Below are 14,763 nucleotides of genomic sequence, written 5' to 3' on the forward strand. Positions count from 1 at the left end.
TCTCGTGCGCGCCATTCAAGGAACCCGCTTCGTCGTCACAGCGTTTTGGTCTTTTTTTTTTCTTGTCCTTTCCTGGAGGAAGGGGGAAAGGGTACATTACATATCCATCCTTTTGTGGCATTCTGCTTGCTTCACTTGCTTCTGCTGCTTTCGGGACCTGCTTTTGCCTTTTTTTTTTTTTTTTTTCTTGCCCACTTTCTTGGCGTACACGTACATATGTATGCGACTGTAGCCATAGTATGTATCGAGGTTGGCTTGGCAAAAGGGACAGACAGACAAGCAGTCAACTCACACTGCCCCTGTGTCAGAAGACTTGACTTGACTTGAGTGACAGGAAGAGAAAAAGACGGGAAACAGAGAGAGGAAAGAAGGAAAAAAAAAAGAAGGATCCCCACTTGGGCCCCCGGACGACATACGACATATCGACGACTGCTTCTTCTCAGTGCCCATTCCCATATCCACACTACCTCTACATAGTACACTACTACGTTTTGTCCCGCCCCGCCCTCCTCCTTCGATAATCAACAGGACATAGCTACCTAATCCCGGCAAACCCATTCCATCTCCACCGTGCCGCCCACCAACCAGCAAGTCCAAGCCCGGCCAGCAAGATCCTGTCAGCGTCCCGCCCCAAGAAAGAATCCTGACTGATCCGACCCGAGTGTCAGCATCACCCATTTTCCATTCATTCCATCTTCTCTCTTTCTGAACGCAGGCACCACTACGACCACCACGACCACCACCATCTGCCATCAGCACCATCCACTTTTACTGCCACTGCCACCTTTAGGTTGACACTACTCCAGGCGACGGCAATCCCAAATCAGCCTTGAGATCATATCCACGACAAGGACGACAACGACTAGACAGAGACGACAGGCGGACTAGCCTCCTCCTCTTCCTCCACCACACCACCACCACACCAAACAACTTGTGCGACATCGACACAACAAAAAAAAACTACCCATACAACCGCCGTCTCCCAGGGGGGGAATTTGACCGCACACCACCCACCTACCTGGCCAACAGTGACCTGAGACGACCAAAAGATCGGCATTGCGCCCCTTTCTGTTCCCGCTCTGCCTCCGACCTCTTCCATTTCCATCCTAGTCCCCAGCAGTCACACTCACTCACTCACTCTCACTCCCACCACTCCAATCGATCCCTCGCCCAGTCGCTTCTCAAACGAAACGCAGTGAGCGCTGAGTGCCCCTCCCCGCACTTGACCCCTGCCGCGCGTGCCTACTACCTACATACCATACAAGCACACACTTTCCTGACCTCAGCCTCATTCATCATCCACTTTCCTTCCTTCCTGCTTCTAACATCGCTTTGTGCTTTTTCAACAAAACTGTCTCGGTCCCCCCCCCCTCTATCCTCATTCGCCTCTCGTCCCGAGTGCGCTTTTTCTTCCATCCCGTCTCGTCTTCGGGCAAAGCAATATACACATAGTAGTAGCCGCTGCCGCCGCCGCCGCCATCCGCTATCATGGCTGCAACATTTCGTCCCGTCAATACGCCTCTGTCGCCCTCGGCCGACTCGCCAATGGTGATGGACTCGACAACAACAATAACGTCACCAACCACACCCAGACCCAGCACTGCCCCGAGTCAGTCGTCGTCATCCCGACATTTGGACGACAACAACCACCACCCCGTGACGACGACGACACCCACTCGCACAACACCCAGCTTTGGAGCCGGCGTACTGGCCTCGCAACAGCCGCTTCCCACGTCGCCCTTCCCCGACTCCGTTCAGCTCCCCGACATTACCGACCGTGGCAACAGCATGCCCAGGCGAGAAAATTCGCAGCACTCACGCAAGTCCAAGGACTCGGACGACATGGATATGGATGAGTCGGATGGCGAGGGAGCGGGTGAGGACGGCCATGCATCGGACGATGAGGAGATCAACGCGGATGGCACAAAGTCCAAGAAGAAGAAGTCGCAGAGATTTTATTGCACAGACTATCCGCCATGTAACCTCAGTTTCACCAGAAGTGAACACTTGGCACGACATATAAGGTACGCTGCACATACTCTCTTCTCTCACGGCACACAATCAAACATGGCTAACGCTGCTATCACTTGCAGGAAACACACTGGTGAAAGGCCGTTCCAGTGCCACTGCGGTCGCCGCTTCTCCCGTCTCGACAACCTCAGGCAGCATGCCCAAACCGTGCACGTCAACGAAGAGATCCCCGGCGATTCGCTCGCCGCGACCGGAACTAGGTTCCAGAGGCAGATCAGGACGGACAGGGTACGCCAAGCGGGTGGCAGGGCAAGGGCGGCTACCGCGGGTAGCGTCATGCCCGTCGTGCGTGGCCATTCCAAGTCCATGTCCACGTCAAGCATTCCCAACATTAGCCAGCTAGGGGCTCCCTATGGTGCCAGCGATGCCCGCCGCCGCCCGCCGCCATTGGTCATGGCCGATCCTCGCGCGAGGGTGTCGATGGAATACCATGGTCCTGATGGTGCCTATCACCGGGGTGCTTCTCCGAGCGACTTTGGCACTCCCACTTCTGCCACCTTTTCGACCGGGCAGAACAGCCCCCGATGGGGGCCCGGTATGGTATCGCCAAACTCTTCACACTCGCGCTCGCACAGTATGTATGTCGCCGGGGCTAGGACACCTGGCCGTCGTCTGAGCGTGCCTTCGGGAGGCAACCCGTTTCAGTCACCGCACGGCAGCAACGTTCGGGGTCCCCTCTTCGGTCCTTCCGGCATCAACACATCCAACAACGGTGCCTTCTCGCCCAGTCAGAGCACCCTGCTAGCATCGCCCACGGTGTCGAACGCGAGCGGCTGGTCGCGGCGAGATTCTCTGTCGAGCGTGGCTGATGATGCCTGGCGCCGGCGAACTTGGCACCCGGAAAGTCGTGAATTTAATAACGGCGTTAGCCGGTTGCGTGAAGTCATCACGCCTTCGCAGTTTACCCATGCTCCTCCCCCCATTGCTAACCCAGCCAACCAATCGCCACAGCCATTCCGTTTGCCTGGAATCGAATCCTTCGACGAACCCCATCGGCCGCTGTCGCCTCCCCGCCGTTTGCCATCACCGATGATGGTTGATGCTCCCCGGCCTGCTCAACACCAACCCCCTCACCCGAACGAGATGGGCTTCAACCGACCCCGCGAACTGTCGGCCCAATGGGATACGAGCCTCCACCGTGGCTTGACGGGGCTCAATATCAATACGCAGACCCCGCCTCGCGATGGGGCTTCAGCATGGGCAAACGACGTCAATCATGCTGCCATGTCGCAAGCAGACCGTACCCGGGCCCCTCAGGGCCAACCAGGGGCGTATCAGCAGACGGTGCGGTTCGATACCGAAGTGCAGACCGTTCCTGCCCCTCTGTCTCGCCAGCACCAACATCAGCAGCCAAGCGGACCACCACCACCACCGTACGGAAGGGGTCATCACCATACCATGTCGGCTCCGTCGATTACTTCACAGCCTACCAAGAGACATGGTTGGTATAACGGGTCGAGTGGGCCGGCCGGAGAGACGATTCACGAGGGACGGGCGCGCGTGGACAGGATCATGCATCCTAATGTGGCGGCGTTTCAGGGGTTTCCTGCTAGGGACCGGGAACAACCACCGCAGCAGCAAGCGCCATCTCCACAGCATCATCACCAGGGATACCAGCAGCAGCAACAGCAGCAGCAGTATCAACACCAAGGGCCACCGGTAGGACATCAGCAACAGCAAGGAGGAGGACCACCGACGATGGAAAGGATTCTGGAGAAGCCACATCCAAATGCGCACGCGCACGGGCACCCCGCGCATGCTCATCCGCATCAACACCCGCACGGTCCTCCAGCTGGCGGGGATACGGCATCGCTTAGGAGGCTGGAGGCGTTGGTGGCTGTGGCTGTGGGTTCGAGTGAGGGGACTACTGCTGCTGCTTATTAGGGTGGGCAGGAGCGGGCGCATGATTATAAACCCGCACCCATGGGGTTTCCAGACATCATTGCAAACTCCACTGGAACGAGAAGATGAGGAAAGTACTCAGCAACAAAGTACAATGGGAAGAAGTGAACAAGGATCGGCTCTAAAGGCGCTGTCGCTGTCGTCATGAGCCAGGTGTTCTTCTGCTGCGGAACAGGGGAGGTGGGCGGAGTCAGCGGGGTGAGCAGGTCGAAGAATACTGCGAGGAAGATCAAGGCCGACTTGGAAAGCGATTTACACGATATAAGCGGAGGAAAGCAGTAGCGAGAATCATTACCGGCTGACAAGCTAGGTCTACAACAATGATGACGACGAAGAAGGGGGTCGTGGGAACGAGGAAAGGATTATGGAAACGAAGAGGGGGTTGATGAACACCACTTGATGATGACATCTTTCTTTGGTACGACTTTGGATCATGGACATGACGAAACTTTACACAACATGGGAGCGCGCACACGGAACATCTGCTCTTTTTTTGTCTTTCCCATTTTGCTTTTAAAGTTTTCGTTTCTTTTATCTGTCATTCCCGGTCCGGCTTTATGGTTTTTTGGGGGTTTGGTTTTGATTTTGTTTGGTTACCTACATGATGGCGTTTAGGGACGGTAGGCAAGCACAGAGGGGCAAGGCAAGGGAGAAGGTCACGGAAGGGTCTCTATCTATCTATCTAGCAGGGAAGGGGTTTCTTTTTTTTAGCACGGGATGTGAGTAGGTAGCATTTTTCGGGGTACAAGTTCTTCCTTTGCTGTTGTTGTTGTTGTGTGTGTGTCTGTGTTTTGTGTCTGTGAATGGATGGGCAGCAGGGCGGCAGGCAGGCAGGGCGGTGGCATTTTGACGACTTTATGTTTTTTTTTTCTCCTCCAGTTTCTCTCTCTTTCCTTTTTTTCCATCCATGATGTTTGTTAGGGAGTACCACCAACTGATTGAACACTACACTTGAGCATTCGTTTGATTCTGCAAGAATATGATATGATACCTAGGTATACCAATTTTCGAGAAACTCTCCAATCGTTTGATTAACACAACTTCACTGAGAACTAACTCATTTGAGGACTGAAACACTTATGTACACGTTTATGTTGAAAACGCTCTTCATCCGTTAACGATAGGTCTGGATAGGTACCTACGCAACTAATAATACCCGCGGTGCTTTCATTGCTGCTGTTCCTGTTGTCTATTGTTAGGTAGTTGTTCTATATAGTAACTAATACCCGTACCTAAGTAGGTAGGTAGCTACATCCATTTCATTCTTCTATCTACTTACAGGGCAATTTGTTTTATTATCTATTTGTTCGGGCTGCTCTTGGCGCCGGCGTATGTTGAGTTTCCTGGTGGTTCGATCAATCCTCATTCGTTAACGATGCGTCTGGATAGGTAGGTAGGCAACTAATACCTGCAGTGCTATCATTGCGCCGTTCCGATTGTCTGTTGTTGTTCTATGTAGTACTTAACTAGGACAATACCCGTACCTACCTCTGGGTAGGTAGGTAGGTACCTAGCTACATCCATTCTTCCGTCCACTCACAGGGCAGTTTGTTTCATTATTATCTGTTCGGAATACTCTTTCTACTACCTCTATAGGATAATGTATGATAGTGACAGTGACAGTGACAGACTGGGGCCCACCCGACTAAGTTTGGCAAGGTTACTTCTACCTCTACCTACCTAGCGTAAGCTAGGTATAGATAGGTACCTCTAGGAGCGCAGCAGTAGGTCTAGGCAGGAGGTCTTCCCAAATCCCAATATAGTTTCTAGGTAAGTAGGTACTTCTAGATTAGGTAGAGGTAGGTAGTTTGTAGTGTCACTAGAGGTAGGGGCTATTATATATTAGGTAGTCAGGACTAATCCTCAAGGTGTGTTAGTCAGCCTGGACATATAACAAAAGATGAGTATTATACATGATACTAAGTAAGTAACTAACTAAGTATACTTGGGTAGAGAGAGAGAGGTATTTATATTTCATGTGTAAGTATATGTAGGTAGGTATATACAAAGTACATTGTACAAAGGTACAAAGTCGTGGCCTCGAGGGAGGGAGGGAAGCCGAGAGCAGAATTGGAGAATTGGACATTTCCATCCTTATACTTGTCTTTAACTAGGTAGTCCATATATACATACATATTTTCAGATAGAAAATAGAAGAGAAAGGATAGAGGACAGAAAATAGAGAATAGAGAATAGAGAATAGAGAATAGGGGATAAAGGGCAGAGGAGAAAGAGGATGTCCGTCTGATGTATAGAGAAAACTAGCTACCTATTAGTAGAAGTAGCGTTCATAATAGCTGTTCGTTCCTCATTTGCTTGTGGCGGGTTAGTGTTGCTTGGGGATTAAGTGTGTATGGTGGTAGTGATTAATTGTGTAATAATAAAGTATGTGTGTAGTGATTAAGTGTGAGACTGACTGTGTGCTAACAATGTATAGCGCGCTATGGGGTTCGAATAAATGATGGTCTATAGAAATTGTGAACTATATATTAGAAGATTTCACAGACTAGAATTGGACTATGGATTCGATCCAAGTTGAATTAGAGAAAGAGGAAAAAAAGGAAAAAAAGAAAAAGAAAAAAAAAAAAAGAAAAAAAAAAGAAAAGAAAAAGAAAAAAAAAAAGCCGAGGACACATTTCTTGATAGCAGCATCCCCATTATCCCTTCTCTACATTACTACTCAATTATGTGCATTTTATTCAAACAAATAAACTGAGTTGCGGAAATTATTTTAAAAAGGAATAGCTTCTACTAACTAAGTTTTACTTTGAGAAATCTATAAGGAAAAAAAGGACGATCATCAAGTACTTCGTTCCATGAATTCCTGCATGTTCTTAGATACTATACAACATGCCCTCCCTGTACCACATAACTAATCTCACAGCTGCTGTCCTCCAGCCATCGTCAACATCTCATACTCGACACTAGCCAGAACAGACGCCCCAACACCAATCAACGAGTTCTCCACCCTGTTGATGCTCGTGTAATACTGTCGTTACAGTCTATCTGTCAGCAACGTTTTCGCTCTCCCCTAGGTAGGTAGTCTAGGTACTTGTTCATCCCGCAGGGCCGGCCGGATCCCTTTAAAGATACCTGCCTAGGTACGGAGACACCCCCCCCGATCCCATTGCAGAACCTAGCCAAGTCGTAAACTCACGAGTAGTACCAAGACTGTTATACCTAGGTATGTAGAAAGAGAAAAGAGAAAAGAGACGAAGAACTGAACTCACCTCGAAATCGCCCTTTCCATCTAAACTCCCCACCCTAACTGTTCCTTCCCAGTTTATTAGTCCCTCTCCCTTCTCCCCCTCCTTTTCATTCTCGCCTCCTTCTTTCCCCTTAACTTCTTCCTCCCTCACAAAAAACCCCTTAACCAACCCCTCGTCGTACCCCCCGTCTTCCCACCTCCACTAGTAATCCCTCATCATTATCCCCCTCCCAATACTTCTTCCTCCCCCACACCCCTTGAGTAATCCATAAACGTACATTGCACTCCCACTACTCTCCACATAATTCCCCTTTTTCTTTCCCCTTGGGTCCACCGTACTCGCCATCCATGACTAACCACCACCCCCCTTCTGTTTCAGCAGCATCTTGCGTTTCTCGTAATGCAGTCGCCAACTGTCGAGCCCAGTTTACGAGGAGGGAGTATCCAGGATGAGAAGGAGGGAAGTAGTCCAGCACGTCGATTAAAGCCATAAAGTACCACCCCTGTGCGCGGATCCATGTCAAAGGGCTGGCGCCGGTTATGGTAGGGGGTCGGCCCAAAGGGCGGCGTGGAAAGAAGCGTCGTATGCCGTGTTTGGAGCAACTGGCTGGTTTGGTTCCTGCAGTGGTGTTCGATTAAGGAGAATTGGAGGAGGATGTCGTTCCAGTTTTTGTCTGCTGCGGTAGTGGTAGTTGTAGTTGTAGCTGCAGGGGAAGCGGTGGTGATGGTGGAGGAAGAGGAGGAAGAAGAAGAAGAAAAAGCGGAAGCACTTTTGTTATCAACAGCAGCGAAAGAAGAAGCAGTGGTACCACCACGAGACGAAGAACCCAAAAAAAGCGCAGTATACCCCGCATAAAACGGCTGCGCCATGTACACCCCATCCAACCACATCTGATTCGGGTACTTGGGGTCTTTATGCCAGAACCCCCCTTCCGCATTCCGTTTCTGTTTGTTGACCAGCTGATCGTACAGAAAGTCCAGCGCGACTTTATACCGCCCTCTTCTTTCCGTGTCTGATGGCGAAGTGGTGGTATAAAGGAAAAGAATAGTCGAGCCAACGCGGATGTTGTCGAGCTGGTGGTCGGTATGATCCCAGGATACAAAAGTGCCGTTGGGGTGGAGGAGGGAGTCGATTTGGGTGGTTATGTAGGATAGATAGTACTGTGCGGAAAATGAGGGAGAGGAGGAGGTGACAATGGCTTCGAGAGAGCGGTAAAAGGTTGCTTGGTCGTAGTAGCGCGTGGCGGGGGAGGAGAGGTTGCGGGCGATGATGCTGTTGGCCATCCATGTTGAGTATTGAGGTTGGGGACTGGGGAGTTGGGAAGGGGCGGCTAATGCCGTGGCGGCAAGGATGGGAGTAAGGGGTCGCATGATGATACTATGTGGAAGACTGGACTGGGTGACCGTGAAGGGGTATGTATGTTGGGAGTCATGATGTTCTCTACTTTGAAGGGTGATGGCAAAAGTTATACCGGATGCTGGGTAGCTCTAATGTGCGGGGATATCGGGACCGGGTAACATTGGCGGTACCTTTGTGATACTGCAGCTGCAATGAGCGGACGGGATAATTATGTGGCAACGGTACGATATCTCGACGTTAAACCCGGAGATAAAGTGCTATACGTGGATAAATTTGGACCTCCATCCATCCGAAGGATTGTCCCGCATGCAGACCTGCAAGGAGCATTTTGGGGGTCTGATCACTGATATTGGTAAGTAAACCGAGAAGGTAATCCGATTTCAGGTCTTGTGTTCATCAACGATAGCCTTCAAATGTTAAAGTGCCGCCCCTCCCCCATTGTCATCATCGTCATCATCATCCTCGTCTTCATCCTGTTCCATACCCGATTTAGCACGCACATCGACCTCGTCGATCTTGTCATGCAGATGAAGGCCCCGGAGATCTTCAACATTACTCTCCATGGCTTGCATGGAGTCCAAAGATGCAATGCTGTCCACATCATTCTCAATACCCGATGCCGGCTCGACATCATCTCGTTGCACAATCACAGACGAAGTCTCGTCCCAATCCACCACCGTGCCTGCCCTTGTACCTGCATCTGTCCCCGCGTCCGTCTGATTCTGTGTCAACCGATCATCGAGTTGCATCGTGGCCGACCAAGTGTTTGAGTCTTCGTGCTTATAGCTCAACGGGCTCTTCTTCTTGATGACATTAAACACTTCGGTCCTGACGCGCTGTAGAATCCTGTCCAGCATGATCTGCCTCCTTTTAATGGCGTCCGGGGGGTGGAAGTCGTAGACGTCTGGCAACCGCCACTTTGGATACAAGTTTCCATGCGAAGCTCGCACCTCGACACCTGATCGGGACTCTTCAAAGTAGTATCTGCATAACTTGCAGGTGGGCTTGCTTGAGCCGATATAAGGCCACGAGTTGAAAAACATGGTGGGACTGATTTCGCCTTTACCGTGATCCGTAAGGAGCCAATGGTGCAGGAGCACTTCGGAATGGACGGCCAACTTATCGTTTTTTTCGTAGGCGTCGACTAGTCTGGTGTCGAGATTGTGCATTTGCAAGTCTTGCACAAAGCGCTTGAAAATGGTCATCAGTTTTTCGTTGGAGGTCATGCGGCCAACGATGCTCTCGGCTTGAAGAGATTTTTTGCGTCGCGGCGTCTCCTGGGGGTCGGCGGAGGGAACGGCGACTATATGGATTTTGACTTGGAAGAGATGTGGCCATTCGTCGCGGGCTTTGAAGAAGGAGTGCACCGAGGCGCGGTAGGCCCGGATGCGCTGGGCGACGTGCACTAGATCGGACCAGCATTCCATACTGGCGTGGCCAGCCATGGCGGTGCGGCCGGCAGCGGCGCGGGCAATTAGGATGGCATTGAGGCGTGTGGAAGCGAAGATGCTCCTGAGTTGTCGGGTGATGGTGTTGCATTTTTGGTCGTCTGGGCATGTTAGTCTGCATCGACGGACGGCGAGGCCATGACCGGATTATGGTGTTGGTGACTTACACTCTGCCTCCGACGTCATTTCCGTGACGGCATAGTCCTCTGACTCGAGCAAGTCCTGTAGCCCTCTGGCTATTTCGCGATCCTCCTCCTTTTCGTCCACCTCACACTGCCGTAAACACTCTTCTGCCTTCTCCCTCAATGACTTGAGATAAAACTTCACCCTTGGCCGATTGAAGCGCAGGACAGTCTGCCACAGCTCCCTCTCGGCCGCCTCTCTCCCCTCCCTATCACTCTTTGGCGGAGCACTAGCTACCTTTTCCAGAACGGTACGCAGAAACTGGGCCGTGTGCTTCAGATGGCGAGGTGTAGCTTGGTTGACACCAAAGACATAGACGACCTCCTGCTCAGCTGCCAAGACATTGCTAGTGTCAAGGACCATGATGGATGTCACCGTATTGCCGCCCTTTTCTCGATCACAGACATGGGCAAGCCTGTAGACGAAGGCCTGGAAGAGCTGTTTGGGATCCTCGTCGTCCACGCGCATGGCCTGGGAGGGGCCAGATGATGGTTCGCCAATGGGCCCCTTGAGGGCTTCGAGGAGCATGATAGGCTCATAGAAACGGTGGAGGATTTTGGGAGCCATCTTGATTGGAGTGCCATATCGGATGTCTGAGGACTCCTTGGTTTCCATTGTTAGGTTGTCTGGCCGAGAGGGGGGGGCAGGTGGTTTCAGTGGTGGCGTGGGAAATGCCGTTGTTCTTTGGGCTCGAGGACGGGGTCTTGACTGTCCTGTTTGCTGGAGAGGAAGTGATCGGTTCCAGTGACTTCGTGGGCAATGTGGATGTCCTTCTACCTATTCCGTCGACAATATCAGGGCTCCCGTTTGCTGGTGTGGAAAAGTCGAGTTGACGCCGGCGGATGCGTTGGATGGTCGTGGGCAGAGTCAGCGCAATAACGGGCAACGATCATCTGAGACATTTTCTTTCTTTTCTTGTTCCCGACCTCCCTCTTGCCGTGTTTGATGTTTGGACATGCATCAACACATGTCGTCGAAATAAGGCGTCAAGAAAAACCCAAAAGAAAAAAAAAAAAAGGCGACCAAGAAGAGAAGATTGGGTGACAGGGCAGTGCAGTGCAGTGCATGTCCGCAGTTCGTTCTTCCCCACCAAGCAACGATGCCCCCCCTCCACCAGCCCCCCCGCTCCTTGTGGTTTTTGTTAGTGCATCAACCAATCATGGCCGTTGAATCAACCCTACAAGAGGGGACAGGAATATCCACAACCAGCACGACACAAAGCAGCGCAGACGCGGCCATGACTGCAGAATGAGGTCTCGGCCGATTACGCTACTTGTAAAATTGGGTGAGACTGTCCGTGCACTGTCAGTAAGCTTAACACCCACACTGAGTTGAATTTCCAAATCTTCATCTTTCAGAACACCAAAGTGTTTTCGCAACACCAACTGAGCTGAACGTCATCATTCGTATCTCGTCAGTGTATTGCCCCTCCAGCTACACTTTGCTCAGCTATCTACTCCCTGATGGAAGGAAGCTGGGGGTGCAACAAGACATCCTCAAGAAGACGAGGCTCGCGCCCCACGGACTCTCTGCCCAAACATTCTGCTCGATTTAACCGACCTCGAGCCGACCTCATCTACCCACCATCCTGCGTGAGGCCCGACTGACGAGCCAATCACAATCAGGCCGGTTACCAAAGGAGGATGGCGTGTTGTCCACTCTTTGGACAAGGCATACCCATTTTTCAACCATGTTTCTCCAAACTCTCGACGAGATATCGTCTGTTTGTTGTTGGATATTCGACACTCCAAGTGGTCACATCCCACGGGTCACTGCCATTGATAGACGGGAGAGGCCTACAGCCCCCAAACAACCCACTCAGCTCTGTTGACGTCTTCACTTATTCCCTCACTCTTCCTTGTCAAAGTGGAACACAAGCGTCCTTTTAAAAGGGCCTCACGCCTTAGTAGGCCTCGTTTGATCCATCCCTTCCCCTCTTCTCTTTCATGACCCATGCTCACATCATCTCTCTTGTGATCACCGATACGACAAGCCACACCATCACACATCGTCTTGACAGCAACCAGCTCGCATCGCAGTGTCCGCATTGCGGATGTGCTCTGACGCCATGAGCTACCCTGATCCAGCTCCCCCGGGTGTGGTGGATAATTGTATCGACCCTAGGCTGTTGACACTGCCCATGGACGTTGAAAGTACATCCCCTCACCCTACCCACGACGGTGTCATGCAAGACCTAACAAGTCGCAGCGGTATCCACGTCAGACCACGTGGACTTCGATGACTGTGGCACTGTTGAAGATGGCGGCTCGGCTCGTTCTCCATCTACCGTCAATTCGCCGTCCACTCCGTCAGACTTCTCGTCGTACGTCGGAAGCGGTGCCGAAAGCCCCAGTGACGTCGGCTTCTCCCTTGCGGAAATGGAGCAAGAATTGCTGTCTGTCGCACAAGACCCCACAGGCTTGAACGCTGCACCTGGTGACACCATGCACGACATTACAGCCGCGCAGCATGGGGTCCTCCAAGAGACGCCTGGACCTTGGACTATGACCATGCCAGCCAATGAGCTTGCTGCTCTCAAAGATGGCTATGTCAACATCTACAACCAGGCGCAACCCAATGTGGACCAGGTGTATGACTCCAACACCATGCCCTCTATCCCAAACCCCCCCGCGATCATGATGCAAAGCAATGGCAATCCTAGCTCCGAGACTTAGTGGACGAGCGGTTCTATCCAGAATTCACACCAGCTGCTGTGGCCTTTGTCCCATGCCAATGGGTTGGCTGCACCGGACTACAGTGGGGAATCATTGCAACAGCATCATAATCAATTGGAGGGGGAGGGATACATGTATGGTGGAGAGGAACTTTATACATTTGGAGACGAACAACACAACGCACCAAACCCGTCGTTCATTCAGCAGCAGGGGCAGTCCTTCGTTCAATATCCGCCCGTCACTCCAGAGGAACCGCTCATTCAGGGTTGTTGCAACCCGCAACTTACCAACGCTACACTGGCTACAACCATCTCACCCGAGACGCCGATAGCCTTTCCGGCACCTATGAACGGTGTCTGGCTATCCGGTGCTCGATTCCCACTATCACCCACTTATCTCCAATCCCACTCACCCATCCCTTCTCACATCCACTTGTACCATTCACACCCATCCCACATCCCAGCACCATTTCTATCCCCAACGTCATCGGCTCCCTCGCCTTCTCCATCCACCTCTTCTTCATCCTCCTCCTCCTCCTCCAACAGAAGATCCCCCGAAAAGAAAAAGTGCCAAGCCGCCGAGAAGTGCAACTATTTCGCCCACTCCAAAGAACTCAAGAAACATTACCGCACCACTCACAAAAAGTATGCCGAGGAAATCGGCATTTTGCAGGACCCGTTCGAGTGTACCAAGTGTAAGACGTCGTTTGTGCGAAAGGATTTCTTGGCGAGACATCAGCGTGTTCAGAGGGGAAAGACGATGTCGGCTTGTGAGCGGGCGATGAAGAACAAGAACAAGAAGGAGAAGGAAAGGGTATGATACGTGGACGTGGAAGTAAAATTGAGATGGAGATTGGGTATGGTAGGAGGGAAAGGGGGGACTAGATGATACTTACATACCTCTAGGTACATACCTAGGTACCTAAGGCGAAGGAGGGAATGGGATGAGAATAGCGGAGGGGGTATGGGTGGGTGTGCCGGCCTGGAAAGGCTGGAGGGATGAAATCGGTGGAAAGGAAGAAAAGCAGGTGGACTTTTGCTGGAATATGCAGTCTACCGGCTTTCAGAGCGGGTTTCTCAAGTGGTGGTTTATTGTGTTCGTTGTGTATGGAAGTTATGGTGTGGTTCTTCTTCTTACTCCAAAGCGGTTCTGTGTCGGTCTACGATTTGTCTGTTTTCGGTTACTTCTTTGATATCAAAGTTTCCAGACTGTCTCATGGTCACGGTCGGTTTATGATCCTTGCTTCATTTCGTACGACTTTCCTACCCCTACATTGAACTGGTCTTCATGTTTTTCTTGGGTTTGTATTTTCGGTCTCATAGGCTAGGTAGGTATCTAACAACAAACTGTTCCTCACACGATAATATAGACGCTGGGATCGGGTAGGTGAAGCAGGACGAAGCTAACTTTGGCTTGGTCCTGCTTTCCTACCTACTTGATTCACAGCGTCTATACTATAGTGGGTTGAGCGGGTCGTTGCATGGATGTTACGAATTAACGACCATTTCAAATCTGAATCTTGTCTAGTATCTTTACACATTCAAGTCCCACGCTTCTTCATTATGGCTGCGATGCTCTATCGAATTCTTGAACAATAGATGTGATTCGGGCTTCCATCATCCTCGAAACCGGGCCGGTCCCAATTTTTTCCTAGTCCACTCCGAATCTACTACCAGAGTCTGTCGCTCCTTCCGTTTCCGTTCCCGGTCTGTCGTCGAGTGTCGACACAGGCCACCGAACATGTCTTGGCACGGCGGGATCTAGCCCTCTTCTTCCTTCAACTCCCTCGGCTTCCTGTTTAGGCGCCAAGCGATTGAGTTTCCGGACAACCAAGCTACCTACCTTACATTCCGAACCCCCTGACATCGCTCAGTTGACAACTTCAGCTCCTCATTTCTGGTCCCCTTTTGCGCTTTCGCCGTTGGTATCACCATGTGCAGCCACCGGATTACCGAC

At 51.4% G+C, this 14,763-nt stretch overlaps 4 protein-coding genes across 4 annotated transcripts; 2 read left to right on the top strand and 2 right to left on the bottom strand.

The window, feature by feature from the left end:
* The first annotated feature begins 691 nt into the window (after window positions 1–691).
* NCU05064 (C2H2 transcription factor) lies at window positions 692–4,964 on the top strand. Its single transcript, XM_951345.2, has 2 exons — window positions 692–2,024; window positions 2,094–4,964. The coding sequence occupies exons 1-2, from the start codon at window positions 1,489–1,491 to the stop codon at window positions 3,913–3,915; spliced, it is 2,358 nt and encodes a 785-aa protein (XP_956438.1). The 5' UTR covers window positions 692–1,488; the 3' UTR covers window positions 3,916–4,964.
* Window positions 4,965–6,756: 1,792 nt separating this feature from the next.
* NCU05063 (cell wall glycosyl hydrolase YteR) lies at window positions 6,757–8,586 on the bottom strand. Its single transcript, XM_951344.2, has 4 exons — window positions 7,618–8,586; window positions 7,164–7,201; window positions 7,091–7,104; window positions 6,757–6,902 (listed from the first exon to the last, which is right to left on the bottom strand). Exons 1-4 carry the CDS (start codon window positions 8,510–8,512, stop codon window positions 6,812–6,814), a joined length of 1,038 nt encoding a protein of 345 aa, XP_956437.1. The 5' UTR covers window positions 8,513–8,586; the 3' UTR covers window positions 6,757–6,811.
* A 126-nt stretch (window positions 8,587–8,712) lies between these two features.
* On the bottom strand, window positions 8,713–11,173 carry NCU05062 (hypothetical protein). The gene is made up of 2 exons (XM_951343.2): window positions 10,117–11,173; window positions 8,713–10,050 (listed from the first exon to the last, which is right to left on the bottom strand). The coding sequence occupies exons 1-2, from the start codon at window positions 10,745–10,747 to the stop codon at window positions 8,918–8,920; spliced, it is 1,764 nt and encodes a 587-aa protein (XP_956436.2). The 5' UTR covers window positions 10,748–11,173; the 3' UTR covers window positions 8,713–8,917.
* A 1,027-nt stretch (window positions 11,174–12,200) lies between these two features.
* Window positions 12,201–13,724, top strand: NCU05061 (hypothetical protein; the record flags this gene model as incomplete). The annotated part of the gene is made up of 4 exons (XM_951342.1): window positions 12,201–12,285; window positions 12,392–12,722; window positions 12,891–13,620; window positions 13,713–13,724. The coding sequence occupies 4 exons, from the start codon at window positions 12,201–12,203 to the stop codon at window positions 13,722–13,724; spliced, it is 1,158 nt and encodes a 385-aa protein (XP_956435.1).
* Window positions 13,725–14,763: the final 1,039 nt, after the last annotated feature.

The sequence above is a fragment of the Neurospora crassa genome, linkage group VI (genome assembly GCF_000182925.2).
Source record: "Neurospora crassa OR74A linkage group VI, whole genome shotgun sequence".
NCBI lineage: Eukaryota > Fungi > Ascomycota > Sordariomycetes > Sordariales > Sordariaceae > Neurospora > Neurospora crassa.

Coding starts and splice junctions, on each gene's coding strand:
- NCU05062 (XM_951343.2), bottom strand. CDS start 10,747: ATGGAAACCAAGGAGTCCTCAGACATCCGATATGGCACTCCAATCAAG. Junction 10,051..10,116: donor AATGACGTCGGAGGCAGAGT/GTAAGTCACCAA, acceptor TAACATGCCCAG/ACGACCAAAAATGCAACACC.
- NCU05064 (XM_951345.2), top strand. CDS start 1,489: ATGGCTGCAACATTTCGTCCCGTCAATACGCCTCTGTCGCCCTCGGCC. Junction 2,025..2,093: donor CACTTGGCACGACATATAAG/GTACGCTGCACA, acceptor TATCACTTGCAG/GAAACACACTGGTGAAAGGC.
- NCU05063 (XM_951344.2), bottom strand. CDS start 8,512: ATGCGACCCCTTACTCCCATCCTTGCCGCCACGGCATTAGCCGCCCCT. Junction 7,202..7,617: donor ACTTTATGGCTTTAATCGAC/GTGCTGGACTAC, acceptor GGGAAGGAACAG/TTAGGGTGGGGAGTTTAGAT.